General features: G+C 43.3%; 1 protein-coding gene across 1 annotated transcript in view; it reads right to left on the bottom strand.

Annotated features, from left to right (window-relative positions):
- Nucleotides 1–23,804, bottom strand: part of SGPL1 (sphingosine-1-phosphate lyase 1) — a 75,840-nt gene that overhangs the window by 18,076 nt on the left and 33,960 nt on the right. The window contains 5 exon segments of the mRNA XM_058696597.1: nt 88–216; nt 2,327–2,403; nt 5,917–6,064; nt 9,597–9,664; nt 15,937–16,102. Of these exon segments, the coding sequence (XP_058552580.1) occupies nt 88–216; nt 2,327–2,403; nt 5,917–6,064; nt 9,597–9,664; nt 15,937–16,102 (588 nt within the window).

Raw genomic sequence — 23,804 nt, 5'->3', positions numbered from 1 at the left:
ATTATCTGTATAATAAAATGTTTTCAACAAACTCTTCTATTTTAAGCTAACAAAATAAGATAGTTGGAGGCCCCTGCATATACTTACACATCCACAGGAATCCGGTCCCCCATTGAACAGGGAACAAGCTATTCTTACAATCTCTGCCTCGATCTTTCGCAGTCCTGGGAAGATATCTGGATGCAATGGATTACTCCACGCAAAATTTCCGTAAGCCTGCAAAGAAATGCAAGCAGATATGAAGTATGATAAATACACTGCATGGGACAAAGAACCATGCACTACACAAAAGTTTCTAAGTATCAGGCACAACACTAGAAACCAGAAAAACGGTAAGATGTGTTCTCCAACATAAAGAAGATCAACATATAGTGGAGGAAACAGACATGCAAATAAATTATTTTACAGCATGGTGAGAAAGGAAGCGTAGATGTGGTTAAAAGCACATACTAAAACACCAAACAGGGGCACCAGGGTGGCTCAGTCGGTTAAGCGGCCGACTTCGGCTCAGGTCATGATCTTGCGGTGCGTGAGTTCGAGCCCCACGTCGGGCTCTGTGCTGACAGCTCAGAGCCTGGAGCCTGTTTCAGATTCTGTGTCTCTCTCTCTCTCTGCCCCTCCCCTATTCACTCTCTGTCTCTCTCTGTCTCAAAAATAAATAAACGTTAAAAAAAATTTTTTTTAAATAAATAAATAATAAAATAAAACACCAAACAGACCCATTTTGCAATCTTAGCTTCACCTGTTACCTCTAGTTGTGTAATCTTAGGTCAAATAACCTCTCTGAGGCTGTTTCCTCATATGCTTAAGGGGATAATTATGGTCCCTACCTGCTAGGGTTCTAGCGATGAGTAAATAACATAACACGCATGCAAAGCACTTAGGAGGGGATCCAGCACAAACCAGCTATTGTGGTCAGTGCAGTACCAGAAGCGTGCAAGCGAAGGAAGGGGCCCTAAGGGGGGAATAACAAACATCCCCAGGGGTCTGAGGTGTCTGTAGAGTGGAATTACTAGGAATGTGACAGATCAATAGGAATTCATCATTTAGAACAGGCGGAGTGAAGGGGAGGAAAACGTGGTATGAGTGAGCTATGTGCCTGCCGCAAAGAGAAAAGGCGAAAGTTTAAGTTTATGTGGGAAAGTAACAAAGTGGTTAAAAATACAGGTAGAAAGCTGGCTCGTGACGGGGCTTACATCTTCTGCTACAAAAGCAGCTCGGGTTTTATCCTGTAGGTAGTGGGGAGCCACTGAAAGTTTTTTTATTTTTTTATTTTTTTGTGGTTTTGTTTTTGTTTTGTGTGTTTGTTTTGGGGAGAGGGAGGAAGGGAGAGAGGGAGGGAGAGAGAGAGAGAGAGAGAGAAAATCCCGAGTAGGCTCCACACTCAGCGTGAAGCCCAAAGTAGGGCTCGGTCTCATGGTGGTGAGATCATGACCTGAGCCAAAACCAAGAGTCAGACACTTAATTGACTGAGCCACGCAGGCACCTCTCCACTGAAAGATTTTTAAGCAGAGAATAAGATCAGAGCACTATGTCAAGACATAGCAGAGCAAAACCTGTAATATTTAGTAAGGTATGAGCAGTTTCATAGTTATTATAATCAAACACAAAGACCTTAGAGACTATAAGGCCCATGCCAATTTTATATGACAAAGTAGGGTTTAAGAAATAAATGTGATTAGAAAAGGAAGAAGCTATAGGCAACTCTAAAGTCAACAGAAAACAAGAATTATCTGAATCATGAGTGAGCCTACTGCTCATTCTCAGATCATCTGATTTGAGATGTGGGTAGTATAGGAAATGATGACCAAATTTCTGTTCCTCATCCCTTCTTAGCAAACAAAATATGTCTGGTCATTAATAACCTCAAATGATGGGGGACTACCTTCCCTAGTAATCTGCCTTCTACACAGGGCATGTATAAACCTAAAAACATAGGTCATATTGTACTTTTTTACAGACTGAAGAGATCTCTAACAGTACGATTCATATTCACCTATGTGTGGGTAAAGAGAGACTCTCTGAAGTTATTTTTAACAATAAGCTTTCCTTAAGTATTTTTTTAATGTTTATTTATTTTTCAGAGAGAGAGAGAGAGAGAGTAAGTGCATGAGCAGGGGAGGGGCAGAGAGAGAGGGAGACACAGAATCCGAAGCAGGCTCCAGGCTCTGAGCTGTCAGCACAGAGCCCCAACACAAGGCTCAAACCCACGAACCATGAGATCATAACCGAGTGGAAGTCGGATGCTTAGCCAACTGAGCCACCCAGGCGCCCCTACGTAATATTTTAATTACCCAACTAAGGAGAGAAACTGACTGGCACTCACCTTCACGAGGAGTTCGGTGAGCTCTTCCTCCCCACTGTACACAGCTCCGGACGCCTTCCCTTCTTGCCAGAAGACATCTGTAGAGAAAGTTAAGACCAGTGAGTCAGTAAACAGGAACTTTTGGGAAGACACTTAGGTTCTTTTTTTTTTTTATTTAAAAAAAAATTTTTTTTAATATTTATTTATTTTTGACAGAGAGAGAGCACAAGTGGGGTAGGGGCAGAGAGAGAGGGAGACACAGAATCTGAAGCAGGCTCCAGGCTCTGAGCTGTCAGCACAGAGCCCGACGTGGGGCTTGAACTCACAGACTGTGAGATCATGACCTGAGCCGAAGTCCGATGCTCAACCGACTGAGCCACCCAGGCGCCCCTACACTCAGGTTCTAATAAGGAAGAAATAAGAAGTTAACCCCACTGGCACAAAAGAAACCCCAAAGTCTGAGTGGAAACTCAAAGGTGTTCTTATAAATCAAGAAAAAGCATTCCAATAAAGAGCTAGCGCAGCAAAATAAAGATGAAAGATCTTCCGTTACTATCAACAACGGTGTGAAAAGATATTCACAGCACCCAGGTATAATACAGATAGTCCAGGGGCACCTGGGTGGCTCGGTCGGTTGAGCATCTGACTATGGCCCAGGTCATGATATCAGTTTGTGGGTTCGAGTCCTGCATCCAGCTCTGGTGCTGACAGCGCAGAGTGTGGAACCTGCTTCGAGTTCTGTGTCTCCCTTCCCTTTGCCCCTCCCCTTGTACATGCTCTCTCTCAAAAATAAATAAACATTAAAAAAATGTATAGTCCAACGAAGACGCTGTCATCAGCCCCAACTATCTTCTAAAGGAGAAAAATTTTGGGGCGCCTGGGTGGCTCAGTCGGTTAAGCGTCCGACTTCGGCTCAGGTCACGATCTCGCGGTCTGTGAGTTCGAGCCCCGCGTCGGGCTCTGGGCTGACGGCTCAGAGCCTGGAGCCTGCTTCCGATTCTGTGTCTCCCTCTCTCTCTGACCCTCCCCCGTTCATGCTCTGTCTCTCTCTGTCTCAAAAATAAATAAACTTAAAAAAAAAAAAAATTAAAAAAAATAAATAAATAAAATAAAGGAGAAAAACTTTCCTTTACTTCTACTCATTTTCTGGTCTCTGTATGACTAACTTGACTTTTTTCTGCAAGAGGTTCCTTCTTCTCTCCCTTCCTACCCAGTCAAAGAAGTGTGAGGAGCGTTACGAGCAGAGTTGGCAGAAAGTATGAACTGGCAGTACACTCTCATCAGAGTTGGAGTCCGGGAACTGAATCCCTGACCAGACAAACCATGATGATGCATGTACCATCGGCCCCTGGTCTCAGTGTCCCCTCCTTCGCACGAGCCTGGAACCCACTCCCCCAACAATTAGCCACATCCTTCTAGCAACACATGTAGTAGCGCTCAGCATCAAGAACGTGGTCAACACCGGGATCAAGCTCAGAAGAAAGGTTCCTGACCAGAACGTGAGGTCTAACTTTCCACTTCCTGTCTGACGTGCTTCTCCAAAGGCAGCCTACATTGTTATCAACAAATCTGCCAGCGTGGCTATCCCAGGTCCTTTCGCTACAGGACGGCTGTGCCCTACTGAAAGTGCACAGTGAGAAGGCAATTACAGAGAGGCACGGACTGAAAACTGTAGCCACGGGCTCTATCAAGCCAAGATCTTCAGCTCCCACAAGAGAGAAGACTGAGCAGTGAACGTCCTCACTCTCAGCTCATCTGCCAAACTCTGGCTTGCTGCCAGTGTGACTTTCCCTCTTCCTTAAAGGACACTGGACTGACTGTATTATGCATGTCTTCAGATTAGAGGCCACCAGCCTTTCGAAAATAGGATACATGGTTTCATTTCCTGTCATTTTACCTGTGCTACAGAATATGGCAATGGACAATGAGTAAAAAATGGAAAGGAAGGAAATACAGTGGCAGCAATCTGCCCTCATAATCATGGAAACTTTTAATACAAAGGTCTCAGAGTGCCGATCCCTGCTTTCCATCACCTGTAAATCCTGGACTGCATCTAATTTTATACAATCTGATGTCAAAAACTCAACACGTCATGTAGAAAATTTTAAGTGTGTTTGTTGAAATGCAGTGTGGTATCCTGGACACTAGAGGAAAAGCTGGTGAAACAGGAACAGAATTTGCAGTTTAGTTAACTACTGTTTTAACCAGTGTTAACGTGGTGGGTTTAGGTGTTAACATCAGGAGAAGCAGGGTGAGGGGCGTATGGGAAATCTCTGTATGTATGACATTTGCAAGTTCTCTTTAAATCTAAAATGATGACAAACCAGAAAGCTTATTTTTTAAAATATTTGTAATATGATCTTAATCTGTAACAAACATGTATTTGTATTCGTAAGTTAACATTTATTGAGTACTTACTATATGCCAGTTACTATACATTTACTTGTATCATCCTGTTTGAGCTCTATGATTATTCAAGTAAGTTCTATTATCATGATCCCTACTGTAGAAGGACAGAGACTGAGACACAGGTCAAGTAACGCACCCAAGACCATATTTAAGTGGCCTAACCAGAGTGGGAATCCAGGCTGACTCCGTGGGCTACACTCTTAAACACTGAGCTACTCGGTATATTATATATATATAATATATATAATATAATATTATATATATTATATATATATATTTATAATATATAATATATAATATAATATTATATATATTATAAATATATTTATAATATATATAATATATATATAATTATATATATTATATATATATTTATAATATATATAATATATATATAATTATATATATAATATATATAATTATATATATATTATATATATAATTATAATATATATATATATTTATAATATATATATATTTATAATAATATATATAATATATATATTATACACTCATGCGTGTACATGTATGTGTACATGTGTTTGTGTTACACAAAAACACTGACACCTCTGACTTATATGTGGATCTCATCTGTGTTTATCTTGGATGATAGAATTAGAGTCACTTTTTATTTTCTTTTGTGCCTTTGTGCAGATTTCACAATTTCTATAATGGATCCGTATTTCATTTTCATTGCTTTTTTTAAAAGACAAATGTACTTATTTTATTCAGGCTTACCAAAGGAAATGGGACCAAGTTCCACTGTCTCAGGAGACTGTTTTGCTTTATGGATGAAGGATGAATTTACATATAATTTTTTAAAAAAAGAAATTCAGGGGCACCTGGGTGGCTCAGTCAGTTGAGTGTCTGACTCCGGCTCAGGTCGTGATCTCGCAGTCCGTGAGTTCGAGCCCCGCATCGGGCTCTGCGCTGACAGCTCAGAGCCTGGAGCCTGCTTTGGATTCTGTGTCTCCCTCTCTCTCTCTGCCCCTCCCCCACTCATGCTCTGTCTCTCTCTCTGTCAAAAAAAAAAATAAACTTTAAAAAAAAAAAAAGAAAGAAAGAAATTCAGCCTCTGAGACGGGGCCTCACGAGCATCTAAGTTCCAAGGGTGAACTGTTCTTAACCTGTACAATCATGAAACGATGACCAGACCAGCCACGTTAAGGAAGTCAACAGCTCGCATTTGCCGAGAATCATACCCATAGAGCTGTATTCCTTGAGTTTCTCCAGAACCGCCGACGAGCTCAGACCTTGAACGGGCAGGGCTTTCACATAGTCTTTGTCCACTTTCAGGAACGACATATTCTTGCTAATATCATCCTTGGTCTTGTTCAAGTTATCTTGGATCTCCAAAGATAAGGGAGAGAAAGTTAACACGGAGATGGAAGGATACAGTGTGGTGAGCAGAGACCAAGTCAGCCGCTCAAGGCCGGGCATGACACGAGCGTGCAAAACGGGGACGACGGCATCTTGTTCTTAACAAGATATGGTGACACTCTGACTACCTGCTGTTTTCTGGAATGTCTCTTGGAAGACTAAACGTCATCTTTCTCTCTGAAAGTCAAAGATGCATCCAATTCCCCACACCTTTCCTCTGCCGTGCTCACCTCACCACTGCTTTACGTGGCGAGCGCGTAAACGTGAACGCTTCGCGTTGGCCAGGGTCGGCACCTCTCTGAGAGCAGTACTTGGACCTTATTCCTGTCCTGGCAACACCTACAATGTGTGTGCTAAAGAAACAGAGGTAGAGTCACAAACAGCCACCAGAAAATAAGCCAAGCGGTAAGAGGGATCCTAGTACTCGAGGAGGTGATGAGCTCCTTGAACAGACAGACACACGCGGGGCACACCCAGAACCCGGAGGCCCTCCACAACTTCTCATGTGCGTGCACAAGACATCCCTGGTAGAATGCCAGGGGGACTGCGCTCTACCTCCTCAGGTTGTCCACCGCCTGTCCTGTTTGGCCCTCGAGTGCTAGGAGGGGCTGGGGTCCTTTCTGCTACAGTTCATCAACTATGGCTATTTTCTCTTCATCCTCACCGCAACAGCCTGTGAACTACTTTGTTGAACTACTACTATGGGCCAGGGATACGCAGTGGACAAAATAAGGGAGGCAGTACAAGTGAAAATAACTCCTGTTCTCATGAGGCTTATCTTTAGCAGCAGAGACCGAAAATGAAGGTCAGGTAGTGAAAAGTGCTGGGGGCGTGCTGAGGGGTGGGGAGGAGAAACAGGGTTTAAAAAAACAAAACAAAACAGAGCAGGGGCTGCTATCTGTGCTAAGAGACTGTCGGGCGCTAGATCTGGAAAAAGGGCTACATGTCACAATTTGTGTGTGTGACAGCGAGAAGGTTTCAGCAACACACTGGTGAAAGTGTCAGCCCCACGATCTGACTGCAAACATTTAGATTTTCCCATCTGTAGCCTCGGATGATTCCAACACAAGAGCACCTCCTTAGACGTGGCCCCCAGTGAAACCACAGGGAAAGCCGCACCTTTGAAACATGCCTGCGACCGCCTCGCGAGCGAGCGCCAGCAGACAGCGGAGGCCACACTCTCGGGCACATGATGGACGTGAGGCGTGTGACGGAAGCGAAAATATTTTTAAAGATGTACGTGAAGAATTATGCCGCATAAATGGAGAGCGTGCAACAGGAGCAAACTATGAAAGCTGGGCCTTGGGGGCGCTTGGGCGGCTCAGTCGGTTCCGTGTCTGACTCTTGATTTCAGCTCAGGGCATGATCTCACAGCTCGTGAGTTCGAGCCCTGAGTCGGGCTCTTGTGCTGACAGCGTGGAGCCTGCCTGAGATTCTGTCTCCCTCCCTCTCTGCCCCTCCCCCACTTGTGTTTTCTCTCTCTAAATAAATAAACATTAAAAAAAAAAAAAGCTGAGTTTCCACGCACAGACTATGCTGTTGTAATAAGAGAGACAAAAAATGATAATGAGTTATATTAGAAAGCACCCCCCCCTCAATTCCTGCCTCAGAACCTCCATTACATTTTAATTTCTTCACAACATTTATTTCAAAATGAAATTCTTGGGGTGCCTAGCTGGCTCAGTTGGTTAAGCATCTGACTCTTGGTTTCGGCTCAGGTCGTAATGTCGAGGTTTCGTGAGCTCGAGTCCTGTGTTGGGCTCTGTGCTGACAGCATCGAGCCTGCCTGGGATCCTCTGTCTGTCTGTCTGTCTCTCTCTCTGCGCCTCCCCCGCTTGCACTGTCTCTTTCAAAATAAATAAACTTTTTTAAAAAATGAAATTCTTATGTGTTTACCTATTTTCTGATTTTCCTACAAAAATCTAAGCTCCACAGAGCAAGGACTTGGTCTTGTTCCCCTCTATATCCCCAGCATCCAGAGTAGTATCTGACAGAGCATGTGCTCACGAATTGTATGTTGAGTAAGTGAATTTACGGGAATGAATGACACAAGGATACACACGCTCACTCGAAACAAAGAGCTTTTGCCTCTGAGCCTCAAAATCTGGTTCTAAAAAACGAAAGGTGATTATATGGGTTTTAAGTGCCTTCCAGTTGCTATTTTATGAATTTAATAATAGTGCCTGGAATTTATTTGTCTCAAAATCTGAAACTGAAGGAGAAATGTGTGAAGAAAAAGAGCAGACAAATCCAGGGAGTGAGGAGGGAAAATGCTAGTATCCTTCGAGATCCAGTCCACCCTCCCCCTATCCCTTAACTCTAGCAGGACTCAAGGAGATTTCCTTTTAGGGCTTACGGTGATTTGGAGTCAGATCAAAGCCTATCCACTCCCATTCCCCTTTTCTACCTCCAATAACTGCTTCTACTTCCCCTATAGGAAATGCACCTGAAAATAAATACATAGTTATGGGAGAGTTAGCACAGGGGTCTGAATGAATTTTGGTCAAACGTTAAAGATGACTGACATCTTTTCTGGCTTGGTCAGGACAGGGGAAAAGGGAAAGGGAACTGAGAGCCAAAAGTGAAAGGAAGCTTGAAGGAAAGCTGAGGGGCAGGCAGGACCCTGGGAGAGATGACGACATTCGGGACTCATGTGCCTTCTTCCGAGCATGCCCAGGGCCTGCACTGTTATCTTCTTCTGTGATAAGGAACCTGAGGGAAGGGTGCCGAGGTGACAGTCTTTATCCTCAGCGTGGGTGAGGGGAGAGAGGACACAGTGAAGGGAACCTACTATATCGCAGACAGGTACAAAGAGCAAGAGAACAGTGCTAAGTTTCTAACCCTGTCAGCAAATTACGGCCCAAATCTGACCCCGGCCTGTTTCGTCAAGATAGTTTCACTGGAACACAGCCAAGCTCATCCCTTTACCCATCACCCTGTGCTGCTTTCCCGCTGCAGGGGCGGACTTGAAGAGTTCAGAAAGACACGGGATGGCCTGCAAAGTCTAGACCTCTCCTATCTATCTAGTCCTTTACGGAGAAAGTCTGCCGACCCTGGTCTAAACCAAGTAAGCACCCAACCCCAGATATATACCTAAAGTCAGCACGGCCAGATGTTGCTCTAAAGCCACTTCTGTCAGGTTCTCTAATTTCAAGTTCTTCCTTAACAGACATGGCCTTTCTCCTTTGGTCAATATGCTCGAGAAAGGGTTAAGTCGGATTTCTGAACCTCGGCACTTCTGACATTTGGAGCAGATAATTTTCTGTGGGGGACTGTAGGATATTTAGCAGCACCCCCGGCCACTCTCCACTACATGCCAATAGCACTCCCCTCCAGCCGTGAAAACCAGAAAGGTCTTCAAACATTGTCAGATGTTCCTTGGAGGTGGGGAACGGAATCACCCTCACCCTTGGGAATTCACACTAGGTTCGGTAAATAGAAGAAAGAGGAAATGATTATGGGGGTGGCAGTAGGGGAGAAGATCTGTACAGATTCCACTTACCTTGCGACCAATAATAGGCATCTTCCTGATGAGCTTAAAACATCTCTTTTTAAACCTTGACCATAAACCTAAAAGATACAATTGGCTCCGTTACCCACCTAAGTTTGCATGGATGAAACCTACTAGCCATAATATATGAACTGTTCCGCGTGCCTTCTGCGATCTCACCTGCCTTCCGATTGTAAACGTAGTTTCTTTCCTTTGTAAAAAAAAAAAAAAAAGCTCTGACATTTAAATTTTCAAATAAGTAATATAATTTACATGGTTCAAAAAGTTATTTAAATTAACAAACACACACAGAGTTAAAAGTTTCCCTCTTATCGGTTCCCTAGACTTTCATCCTACCCTCAGGGAAACACTACTACTATTCATTTCTACAATACCTACCTAGAGTTTTTTTCTTTTCTTTCTTTATGCTTATACAAGCAATAATAAAAATAAAATCTTATTTGTCTCACCTTTTAAACATAAGGTAGCATACTCTAGTAACTGTATTAGACCTTGTTTTTCTACTTAGGAATATTCTCTTAAAGCTCAGAGCTTCCTCACTCATTTTTGTAGCTCTAAAATATTCCACCATATGGATGTATCATAACTGATTTAACCTGCTCCTTCCTGGTGGACAGTTAGGTTATTTCTAGTATTTCCTATGACCAACCACAGTGAAACAAGAACTTTGCAACAGGTACTGCACACCTCAGCGCGTGCCTAGAGCATAAATTCCCAGAAACAGAATGCTGGGTCGAATAACATCATTTCAGAGCTGGTGACCTTCCCGAGGTTTCAGATGCCCAAAAGCTCTCTTCCCTTCCCCAAAACAAATGACCAAGCCACGCTTTTTCTTCAGGACCTATGCTCCAGTCTCTCATTCAACATACACCCTGACAGCATTTCAACATTTTTTGGACCTAAAAAGGGCTTCAGTATCACGGACACCAATCGGACTCCCTGTCAGGCAGAGTACAGGACAAATAGGGAATTCTGATCCTGTCCGTTATAATAACTGTAAGTGCATGGCATCTAAACAGACCATCATAACTTTCAATGAATTCAGATTCAATACAGAAAGCATTGCCTACCATCCAAAGGCAACTAAGGATCAAGCATTAATAACTTGCTCAAGGCCACAGATCACATCAGTGATGGAGCACGGACTTCAACTGAAGCAAGGGGCACGTGGGTGGCTTAGTCGATTAAGTGTCCAACTTTGGCTCAGGTCATGATCTCACGTTTCGTGAGTTCGAGCCCCACATCGGGCTCTGTGCTGACAGCTCAGAGCCTGGAGCCTGCTTCAGATTCTGGGTCTCCCTCTCTCTCTGCCCCTCCCCTGCTCACACTCTGCCTCTGTCTCTCTCGCTCTCTCAAAAATAAACATTAAAAAATAAATAAATACACTGAAGCCTCAATTTTCCTAGCCCTAGACACCCAGGACTCTATGCACAGCAGGAATTCTCAGGTATCCCAAATGAGTCTCTAAGGAACCTAGACCTAGCTTCTGTGCAGGCAGGAAATGAATATGAACTTCTGCTACATTTCTAGATGTGGGCATTCCAACTTCCCCGGCCAGGGGAACTCTCTCTGACAAGCATAGACTACATCTGTGCCTTCTGTCAGCACTGATGACAGGACACCTTGCATCTTTACTAGTTGTTTTGCTTGGGTTGCAGGCCTGTCTTTCCACCTTGCCCTCTGTGGCCCAGCACTGGAGCCAATACTCTGTCAATGCCTGGAGCAAAGCAGGTAACTGAGTCTGAGACTGAGTAAGAAGACAAAGGGATTGAAATCACTTGTTTGTAGTTGCTATTTTGTTTACACTTTGGAAGACAGTAAAACCTTGGATTGCAAGTAACTTGTTCTGCGAGTGTTCCACAAGACGAGCAAACATTTCTAATCAATTTTAACTTGATAAACAAGCGATGTCTTGCAATACGAGCAGTACATGACGCCCAACGTCACATGATCACAACTGAACCAATGGTTCTTTCCTCTCTCTTTCTCTCTCTGCAGGATTGCGGGTAATCATCTCCCATGCTCGGATGCACGGTCTCAGGCCGCAGTGTTTGGCAGAAATCGGTGATTTTTCAGACCATTCAAAGGTGCCCACAACTGGCACTAGTGTATTTTTTGTCACTTCAAAGCACCTATGGACGGCCCTTTGCTTTTCCCTACAAGAGTGAGCTTAGGAATGCTCTGCTTTATTCTAGGTCATTGCATAGGTTCCTTGTTAAAATTGCACAAAAAGAAAGATTCCATTGAGTCAACAGATAGCAGTGATCTGTTAGTGATAGTGAAAGCTGTCCTACACAATAACCCTCCTCTCTCTTGTCTCCCGCACACCAGTCACGAAGGTTTTCTAACGTGCAGGCTGCTTATTTTTCTATTTTGTATTATATTACAGTACTATACTCACTTTTATATGAATATTTTTGGATTGTGGAACGAATCATCTGAGCTTCCATTATTTCTTATGGGGAAATTCACTTTGATATACAAGTGCTTTGGATTACAAGCATGCTTCTGGAACAAATTATGCTCGCACACCAAGGTTTTACTGTACTTCCTTCCACTCTTAAGGTCTACACACTGAGGTACACAGCTGTGATCCTAGAGCATGTACAACGCCGTGCCCTCTTCTCGATTACAGAATTTTCTACGTGAAGAACGCTTCCTAAACATAGTTTTAAAAACTACTGTAACAGCCCATCAAATGCATGTAAATTTAGCGTTGGACGTTTAAGCTGCTTGTTATTTGATATTTCTAACTGTATTAAAGCTGTAAAAATTCAGAACAATTCCCTTATTTAACAGATGAAATAAATAACTAATGGGGCAGAAAGAGGTCTAAAACTCAGCAAAAAGGAGTCCCTTGAGCAGAAGTACAGTAATGTGGCTGGGTCGGGGAGGACAGAGTCAACTCTGCGTGCGATTTAACAGTACAGGTAGAAAGAACAGAAATGTAAGATCGGAGATGGAGAAATTAGAAATGAAAAGATCATGTGGTCATGACCTGAAAAGATAATCTCAAAAGTAAAAGTCCCCAGAGGTACATAAAGAAAAGTAATTATAGTGTTTTAAGGTAAAAAAATAGTAAGTGCCAATGCAAGGACAACAACGTATGGCTCCTTGCAGCTTACAGATTCCTTTCAAATTATGCCTCTCGATACTCATATTACCCTATGACTAAGGAAGGCGGGTAGTACTTCTGCCCATTTTACTGTGAGGAAACAGGCTGAGAGAGCTTATGGGTGTTAGTTAAGGTGCCAAGGCTAGAAACTGGGAGTGTTATGACCTCCTCCCACCACATAACTCTGATTCCTAGTCATGAACTATGGACAACCCCACAGTTAAATCAACATTAAGTTATAGCGATATGAGCTGATAATCACAGAGCAGAATTAGGGAAGAGATAACACCGTAGAGGGCTGCTGACCCCTGCCCACACTCCCACCCCCATCTTCCTACAGCCTCCTGTTCTTATCTGTAGCAGCGTCCATCCTGTGTTCCAGAATTATCCTCTCCTCTCAGAAGTGTATTCAGAGTTTGAAGATCAGCAGAATTTATCTCTAGTCCAGACTTTAGACTCCTCTGGGGCAATATGCTAAAAATAACTCGACTGTTCAGTGGTAAGCACAATTCCCCTACATGAGCAAGGTACTGAAAAAACGGCAATTTTATCAAGACTATCTCCAACCTCTAGAGAGAAGACATTTTGATCTGTGTCTAAAATTCAAGTTAGAAGTTACAAAATAAAAAGTGTGTTGTGTGTGAAACTATATGAAATTGTTGACATTCAAAACTTTTGACCTACAAAAGAGATTTTGTATGGTTCAACTGGATTTAAATGTAGAAAAAGACATATGTAAATAGTGGGTAGCTCTAGGAAGCAAGATTTTCATTTTGTTCTCATGGCTTATTGGTATTGCCTACTTTTCTGCAGTGGACACGTACTACTTTCGTAATAAGAAAAACATGTTATTAAAAACGACTTATGGGGTGCCTGAGTGGCTCAGATGGTTGAGTGTCTGACTTCAGCTCAGGTCATGATCTCATGGTCTGTGAGTTCGAGCCCCACGTCGGGCTCTGTGCTGACAGCTCAGAGCCTGGAGCCTGCTTCCATTGTGTCTCCCTCTCTCTCTGCCCCTCCCCCACTCATGCTCGTTCCCTCTCTCTCTCTCTCTCTCTGTCAAAAATAAACATTAAAAAAAATTCAAATAAATAAATAAACATTAAAAAATATATAAATAAAGTTAAAAAAAATGACTTAAGGGGTACCTGGGTATCTTGGTCAGGGGAGCATGTGACTCTTGATCTCAGGGTCGTGAGTTCAAGCCCCACCTTGGGCATGGAGCCTACTTAAATTTTTTAAAAAATAACTCAAATAATGTGGAGTTGGACTTACAAAGATTTACATGGCACATACCACAAACACACCGCTACTAGTAATTTTCTCACAGAGTGCACAGAGGCCAGCATATTCTGTTTGCGACATTAAAGGCAGGTAAGTACCAGGACCTAAGACGGCCATGCTTCTCCCACCAGGTGAGCAAAATGCAAGTAGGCACCGTGGCCCGCAGAAGTAAAGCCGGAAGTCAATGCCTGAAGCTCATACTCATCAGAGCAAAGAAATATAAATCTCAAAGAAATATAAATCTCAAGACTTCTAACCTTATGTTGCTTTATACAAATGCACCACCTTAAAAGGAGAAGTACTTAGAGTGGCGGCTGGTACGAGCTGGGGGGAAACATGCTAATGGGGGCTTATCATTTAATGGGGCCAGGGTTTCAGTTCAGGGTACTGAGAAAGTTTTGGAGATGGATGGCAGGAGCGGTTGTGCCACAAACTGAATGTACTTGAAAATGCACAGAATAGTAAATTGTACGTCACATACATTTTAATCACAGTAAAAAAGAAAGAAAGGGAAGTATATTTATTGCTACTCCTTAGAGTCCTCTGCAACAGACTGCTTCACCTGGAAGGACAAGATGGTGGGCACCACTGAACAGAATGCTTCCCTGGACAGGCTAAGCCTGAGCAGAAAGACACAGGGCCTTGTGTCTCTGTGTGTCCCCTTCCAAGCCACGGAGCAGATGTGGCAGAAGGGTTAGCCAGTCCCATACACCAGAGTTTAAGGGAAAATCTTACAAGGACCAGGAGCCGAAACTGAGGGCAGGGTTTTGAAAGCTGGAGTGAACTACAATTGAGACAGGGCAATCAACCCTCGTTTCCACTTTAAGTGCAATGTTTACTACGCCATAACCCTTCACTGTTACTGGAACAGCTCAGTGGCTCTCTGCAGGGTAAGCAGGTAAGACAGAGTGTGGCTTCTACATCAACTCTCCCGGGGAAAGGAGAGGAAAGCAGACAAAGTACAGTGAAGGAGCCCCTTGAAACAGATGTTATCAGGGAAGCAAAGGGTCCTGGAAATTTTAAACAAGTGAGAAATGACAAGCAGTCCTCTTCAATGTTATTGGGTTTTTTAATCCCATTAATTCAGGCGCCCGCTGCTACGGGTGGGGACGGGGCGCAGAGGAGTGTTACAGAAACACCCACCACTCCTACTTCACTCACCAAGCACAACCTGCAGGAGGAAACAATCCACAAGGAGGGAACGCGCAACCAGGTTTGGCCGGGGAGGAAGGGTGGGTGCGACCCTAGGAAGGATGGCGGATCTGCAAACACGTCACTTCTCACCTTTCCTGCACTCCCAAGAAGGGACCTCCTCTTCACTATGTCCCTTAGGCTCCCTGAGTCACTACCCAGGAAGCTCAAAGTGTGCTGTCTGCCCCCTGACATCAGAAGTTCAACTCCAAGAGGACAGGGACCCTGTATAACCTGTGTCGCTATCCCCGGACTCTAGCACGGTGCCTGGCACACAGCAGACATTCAAATGGTCACTGCAACAGGGCTGTCCCAATTTCACACAATCTGTAGTGAAAGGATGGCCTAAAATGAAAGTAATAAATTCGTGCTTGGGGAACTCTTGGCAATACAATTATGTTCCAGGCAAGAAACTAAACATGAGAAAGGCTTAAGCCATACTTTGAGATACCTGTGGATCCTTACAACAACTGATTTCTCAGGACTTTTTATGTAAGCTGCAGATCCAGAAAAATCAACAAAAGTAGTACTAGTTACATTCGAGTAGCTATTATAACTTTATGTAGACAACCTTATTATAATTTTACAGTCAGAAGACAATGCCCCACTTCCTATCTAAACAGATTTTAAAAATCAGAACCAAACCAAAGGCAAGAAATTAGTCCAATCCATCAGCCATGAGTTCTAAAGCTGGTGAAACTCCACTCTACCTTTCCAGACGGGAGGGGGCGGTATACTTACTCTCTGGCTGGAAGACGAAGCCGTATACCCAGACTATCAGCAGGGTGCTCACGACACTGCAGGCAATCAGCTGCCAGGGCTCATACTTAGTACAATGTCCATTTACATAATTCTTGGCCTTTGTGGAATATACTTCCAAGATCTCAAGGTAGGGCTCAAAAGCCTTCTAGAAATGCAAGGGGGAAAAAAGGAACATTACATTCAGAGAGAGAAGGGACTTCTGTTCTGCGGCCCTCCTTCTTCAAGGGCAAAGCCATTCATGACCTGGCCCCACCCCGGCAATACTCTTATCATGCTCTACAGTCCTCAAAGCTCTGCTTCCGAGTCAGGTGGACTTTGACAAGGGTTTTGATCTTCTACCTTGTCTATAAAATAAATGGTTCAGCTGCATCATTTCAGCTCTAAAGCTTCACTACAACTGCAGTGCTCATTGCCCCACTCTCTTGACTCAAACGAATCCGCTGGATACGAAGGGCTCTCTCTTCCTCTCTACTTTATTGGAATCTCTCCCATCTGCTAACGCAGGGGGTGGGCAGACCGTTCTGTAAAAGGCCAGAGAGGAAACAGTTCGGGTGTCACAGGTCAGCCAGTCTCTGTTACAACTACTCCATTCTGCCGTTGGTAGCACAGACACCACCACGGAGGGCGGGAAATGAGTGACCACGGCTGTTCCAGCAAGAGTTCGTTACAGATGCTAAAACTGGAATTGCATATCCTTTCACAGATCACAAAATATTCTTTTTGTAAAAACAATTTTAAAAATGTAAAATGTCATTCTTAGCTCACGGACTGTACCAAAACAGGCGGCAGGCCCGATTTGGCCCACAGGCCACAGTCTGCCAATCTCTGCTCTCAAGCCCAACTTGACTACAAAAGTCTCTTTTCATAACTTTTTAAAAAAAATTTTTAAAGGTTTAGTTACTTCGAGAAAAAAAGAGATAGAGAAGGGGGGGGTGGGGAGGGAGAATCTCAAGCAGGCTCTGTGCTATCAGCATGGAGCCCAACGTGGGACTCGATCCGACCAACCATGAGATCATGACCTGAGCTGAAATCAGGAGTCAGACATTTAACAGACAGAGCCACCCGGGTGCCCCCTGACTACGAAACTCTTAAATTCTTATCATTATGTGTATCCCTCACAATATCTGGCACAAGCAAGAATAAAGTCCTCTCATCTGAACTCCTGAAAATTTCATGACCCACTCATGAAAATTCATCTCTCCCATTAAATTCTCCTCAGGTAGTCACTTGTGACTCCACACAGAGCTTATCACACTGTGCCCTGCAGTCAGTCTACTCATCTGTTTTTTATCTCCCTGACTACGTGGTTGGGTCCTTGAAGGCTGATCAGATCTTAATCATATTTATAAGCCCCCACAGTGCCCTGTACAAAACAAGTTCATCTGATAGTTTGTTATTCATTCACTTATTCAACATTTGCAAAGGATCATCAGTATTTAAGGCATTAAGCTGGGGAAGCATTATGGTAACCATCACAAGGTCTTGCCCTCACTAAGCTTACAATCTAATGGGAAAGAGGTGTGTGTGTGTGTGTGTGTGTGTGTGTGTGTGTGTGTACACACACGCAAACATACACAGGCTGACGCATACATGAACAAATCATTCAAACTCATTAGGATCAATACTACAGAAAGAATATAAGTAAAGTGCTAAGAGAGACCACTAAGGAAGGCCTATCGAACTCACCTAAGAGGAGGTGGGGAAAATGTGGTTCAAAGGGTTTAAAAGATCTATCAAAGAAAATTCTCTTGGCAAAAAAGTTAAAAGGAAAAAAAAAAAAAGAAGTCATACCAGGAAGAGAGAGCGACAGCTGCAAGAGCATTAAAAAAAAGTCTAGGGGGGCGCCTGGGTAGCGCAGTCGGTTAAGCGTCCGACTTCAGCCAGGTCACGATCTCGCGGTCCGTGAGTTCGAGCCCCGCGTCAGGCTCTGGGCTGATGGCTCGGAGCCTGGAGCCTGTTTCCAATTCTGTGTCTCCCTCTCTCTCTGCCCCTCCCCCGTTCATGCTCTGTCTCTCTCTGTCCCAAAAATAAATTAAAAAAAAAAAAAAAAAAAGTCTAGGGATGGCAAAAAACATTCGGCATGGTCTAAGAGCAGAGATGAGGACAGGGACCCATCTGTCTCAGCACGTCTAGGTCCGCAACACAGAGCAGAGTGCCCAGCGCACAGGCCACACCACACAGCACTTGGATAGTGGCTGACCGGGACCAAGTGCATGAGTGAACATGTCAGTTGGAGAACGGAGACTGGGAGAAGTACACTAGGTCCAGATTAGAAAGATTAGAAATGGTCTTAAAAACAAAAGACAAACAAACAAACAAAAAAAACCATGTACAGTGGGAATATAAATAGACAGGCAATTTTTGTAAAGTGATTTGTCACTGCCTATTAACGTTTTAAACATACTTACTTTGACCCAGATACTCCCCTTTTTGATATCTACATATCAAAGAGACAGGTCCAAGGACATTCACTTCAGTATTCTTTATAACAATGAAATTTAATATCCCAAATGTCCATTCATGGAGGAATGTTTAAATAATCTATAATACACACACTTTATGTATTCATACTATGCAGTATTTAAAAAAAAGATCTGAATAAACCACATTAAAAATTCTCCAGAACATAATGTTGAGTGTAAAAAAAAGGCAAATTGCAGAACAGCAGCAAACAAAAGGCATGGGTTGTTAATCAGGAGAGCAATTTTTTTTTTTTTAAACAACCTGATGGGAGACGAGGAGAAGGAAGCCAGAGGTCAGAGACACAAATTTTCGTTAAGAGGAGCTGAAGCAGTCTAGGGGAGAAATAAACTGGGTTTGCAGTCATGACATTGGGGCTAAAAAGCAGCCCAGATTTAAAAATGCTTTTTGGAGGTAGTACAAACAGGGTTTTCTAATTTCACAGATACAGGAAGTAAGTAGGGCATACAGAAGTAAGGAGTGGGAAGAATATAGGTAATTCCAATTTTTCAAGTTCATGTTTGAGAGACTGGGCAAGTGGTGTCACCATTAAACCATGGCAGACTAGAAGAGAAAGGGAAGCTGAAGAAGGTAAAGGAGATTTTGAGATAAAGATAATGATACTAGTTTGAGTTATGCGCCTGTTAGAGATCTACATGCAATGTTCTAGTAGGAGTGTGAAAGCTTAGGAGGAGGACAGGTGCTCGACAAATGTTTACTGAAAACACTTCTATCCTTGGCAATTAGATTTCGGTATAAGGTCATTAACATCAGGCAAGTGCTGGCTTCCCTAGAGGGCTATCCATGGAAACACAGCTTATCTGCAACTCCTTCATAGCTCCTGGCCATTCCCCAGAGCCCACTGTTGCTATCAACAACCTCAATCCTGCACAGCAGTGACCGTGCCGGTCAGGACCTGAGGAGGACCAGAGGACTCTACCATCATCAAAGATGTATCGTGATTTCCATCATCATAAAGAATCTTCTGGTGTTAAGGCTATGATCTAAGCAGATGGCTAAATAGTTATATGGGACACCTGGCTGACTTATGCGGAAGTGCCTGCAACTGTTTTAGGGTCCGGAGTTCAAGCCCCACATTGGGCATGGGTCCTACTCAAAAAATAATAGAGTGATAGATAGATAGTGTGTATGAAGGGGATGATGGAAGAAATAATCATGCAGATCAGCTTTTCCTCTGGTGATACTAGTTCCTAATTAACCCAGAAAATAGAGGTTACCCATGTCAAAAGATGCCCGTAGATATCCTCAACTTTTCTTAGCACTGAACAAAGAGTAATATAATTAGCATTAGGGAGAGAGCAAAGAATCAGCAAATGCAAACTATGTCAATTTTTAAAAAGCCTATTAAGATATGAAGGCATTCCTCGCCAATATTTATAAAATTACTTTCAGCAAGAATATATGTTCTTGCCAACTGCTGTAAGAAGATAATGGGAGTCCTTAGATTCCAAGTCCTTAAACACATCTCCTTAAGAAGAGATATATTTCTATATTCTCCTACTCCAAAGACAGAATGATACTGTATTTGGATAGGTCCTAGTGAGCTTTTTGAGTAGGCAACTAGTTGGTCACGGAAATTACATCTCCTGGCCTCAGTCCCAGGTCCTTCTAGGTTACTACAAACAACCTAGGCTCAGTCCCCAACGAATAAGCACCTCACAGCACTAATGGCTCACTGCTTTATAGGGCTCTGTGGGCTAAGGTGTGCTATCTCCTTGGAAAAAAGGATGAGGCAGTCCCTTGGGCCTTGCAAACAGCACAAACCCCAGGTTGGATCCTGATGCAATACTCCAGCCCTAGGGAAGAATACAATCTAAATGCTGAAGGGAACTTTAGAGATAAAGCCTACAATTGCACTTTATAAAACAGAAGCCCCCAAGTGAAACAGCATGCCCAGGCCCATCCAGACAGGCTTGTCAGAACCCAAGCCTCCTGACTCAGTGTTCAGTATTCCTTCAATTCCTCATTCTAAATGTTCATGGACAGAGGATCTCTTAACACATTACCCTCCAGTGCTATCCCTAGGGTTTCCTTCTCCTAATTTATGTTCTTGGCAGAATCTACCTTGGATGTACTGCACAGATCATAACAAACTAAAATTGTATGCATGGGTCATGACTACAGGTAAACAGGTCTACATAGAAACAGCACAGAAACTTAATATAGTTATAATTACTATTTCCCACCGTGTCTTTTTGCTTACAGAAGTACATTTTTTGTCTATATACACCTGCATATATATTAATGATTATAATACTCAAGCTTTTGTTTATGTCAACTTAACCTACATACTGTCTCTGGAAACACAAGAACTCTGAATGGTCATCCACGAAGGCCACTAGCTTGCTGTGCAACGCCAGGCAAATTATTTCACCAAGCTGTGCCTCTACTCTTTATCTAGAAAAAGGGACACAGAATAACAGTCACAGAATAAATAAATTGTGTTTGTGTCTATGCGTATCTGTGGGGGTGTGGGGGTGTGTGGGGGGGTGTGTGGGCATTTATCTCCGACCCCTAAGAGAACGGTGGTTTTGGTAAAAACTCCGCAAGTAGAGTACTCCTTCCTTTCCAGTCTGTCATCAAATTGGGAATGTATTCCTCTAGAGGATAAAAACAAACAGAACACTCTGCCCACCGAATATATGTAAAATGGTGACAAAGAATACCGTAAATTTTTGTAAAGCATAATATTAAAGAAGAAAAGACAAACCTTCGTGGTAGGAGGATTCAAAATATTAACTCTTTTAAGAAGCTACTGTCAAATAAGGACGAGGAAACTATACGGCCTTTCTCTTCTTACTCATTCCATGTCTAATCAAATGGTTTATGTTTTAGCTGATGCCTGGAAGACATCGAAATAGTACTCAATCATCCTAATCATTGTTAGACAAAAGGAGCTGCAAGAACTCATGGGAGCTTGGTGGCGTGCTATTCCCAATCATGTTGAACTCTTTCAACCCCCAAATCACTTCAAGGGAGCAAGACACTTTCCTAAAAGTAACACAGCAATGGAAGTCTACAAATTCTGAAAATCTGAGACATGTCATTTGTTAGACCATGGGGTTTCAAATTTTTCCAATACAGACACACAGAAACCATTTTACAACCATCTACACACATAGCAACAGAAAGATATGGAACCAAAACAAAAGTTTCCAGAATAATGTACCTAACGCCTTATTACTTGTGATGCACTCTTTTTTTTTCTATGTCTACTTTCTTTTTTTTAGATGTTTCACCCATTGAATTGATTCTGCATCCCTCTAAATGGATCCTGACATTCAGGTTTAAAAGCAGTGCCTCAGCGATGGTATTCCCCGCTTCTTTAATTAGAGAAGGCGGTTGTGTAATGCAGTGAAGGCTGTTAACACAGAGGTATTGTGCAGCGTACAAGGTCTCAGCGCTTTTTACATTTATGATTTATTCTCTTCACATTTCTGCGAAGCCAGGATTATGATGTGATGAAACAAGTCAGTCAAGGAGATGCAGAAGTTTCTTCCTTACTGGTACCAGCCCAAGGCGATTCCCAACAACTGCTAACTCTTCCCGTCCCTAAATGACTTCAAGAGCACAAGATTCCACAAGCAAGTTCCCACCGCGGCACTACCCACACCTCTTCCCCCAAAAAACTCCTTCGAGAACTAGCACTGAACTTGATCAACTGCCAATGAGGCAGGGGTATTTTTTCCATGTCGAATTTCTTCATTGCCAATTTATACCAGAAGAAACACTGAATAGGACCAAGAGAGAAAAACCATCCGGCAGACGTTTCCAGGCCCACAGCGGACGGTGCTTCCCTCCTCGGAGCTAACACAAATAACAATCCTCTCTCCAGCACCTCCCAGGGCGGACCGTCTGTACTCGTTTTATTCACGAGCAATGGCATCTCGGGCGGCTGCGGCGGCCCCAGGGCTGCCTCCCACACCCCCACCCGTAAGAGGAGGTCTCTTGGCAGCACATGCCCACGGCTACTGAAGCTCCCCGCCACTTGACAATGATTTTCCGAGCACCTACTGTACACGTGCTATTTTATAAGGATCAGAGATCACTTGTTTGCTTCACTTAGAACTTTCTCTCCCCTGCCAAACTCAAAGATTACGTGACCACCTGATCACAGAGGGACTAAAATTGAGAGAAGGCTAGAGGGGCCATGACAAACATGCAGAAGAAAGAGCGAAGCACTCAGGAGCATTAATTTACTTGTAGAGAATACTTAGTAATATTTATGTAACTTAAAGTTTTCAATGGCTTTCATATTATTTTATTCATACTTTATAATCTCACATGGTCCTCAGGTTAAGAATGAAGAGTTTCGGGGCTCCTGGGCGGCTCAGTCCGTGAAATGCCCGACTCTTGATTTCGGCTCAGGTCACGATCTCACGGGTCCATGAGACCAAACCCCGCACAGGGCTCTGCGCTGACAGCGTGTAGCCTGCTTGGGATTCTCTCTCTCCCTGCCCCTCCCCAACTCACGCGTGTGTGTGTGTGTGTGTGTGTGTGCATGCTTTCTCACTCTCTCAAAAGTAAACATTCAAAGAAATAATAAATGTAAAATAAAACAGCAATAAAAACTTTAAAAACAATAGAATAAACAGTTTCACATCCTAGGTGGTGCAAAGTGAAATCAGAAAGGTTAAGTTTGCTCTACAGCAAAGTATTCAGTAGCAGAGTCAGAACTAAAACACAGGACTTCACGAGCAGAGTTGAATTCCAAGATGTCTGGAACCATCTCTCAGGACTCCACAATATTACACACATCTAAACGTTTGCTGGAGGAGTCGGACCTAAAAGAAGAGAACTCAAGAAAACCAAATGCTGTGAGGCCCAGCAGAGGAAGCAACAAGTTTTTCCAACATAGGTTCCCCTTCCTGCCCCTCCCACCTCAAAGAAAAGCAGGTTAAAGATCAAAGAAAAACATTCCCACTGTCAGGCTGACGGACTCTACTAATAATTTCCGAACTGCCACAGCGACACAGATTCCTTGCCAAAGAAAATGTGGCAACCGTGTTCAGTTGATTATTACCCAGCACAGAGTCGGCTAAGGTTTTCTGGTCAAAATCAAAGAGCGCGGGAGCTAGTTTCCCCAGCTTCCTTTGGCTCCAGTAACACCCTGTGCCACTCGAAATGCTCGCTTGTGCAAATGAGGGCTGCCGGCCACACGCAGACCAGAGTCCAAGCGTGAGTCTGTCTCTCACGGGAGGAGAAAGGAGAAACTCACAACAGTGACGCCTCACGGTATCACCGTGGAGTCACTGTGAAATCGGGATTCTGGGAAAGCCACTTTTCTGCTAAAGGTTCACCTTCCTATCACAGCACAATGACTTCTTTGCATTTCTACTATGCCAGATATCCAGTATGCCTTCATT

The sequence above is a fragment of the Neofelis nebulosa genome, chromosome 13, assembly GCF_028018385.1.
Source record: "Neofelis nebulosa isolate mNeoNeb1 chromosome 13, mNeoNeb1.pri, whole genome shotgun sequence".
NCBI lineage: Eukaryota > Metazoa > Chordata > Mammalia > Carnivora > Felidae > Neofelis > Neofelis nebulosa.
This window is presented reverse-complemented; position numbering and strand designations above follow the sequence as displayed.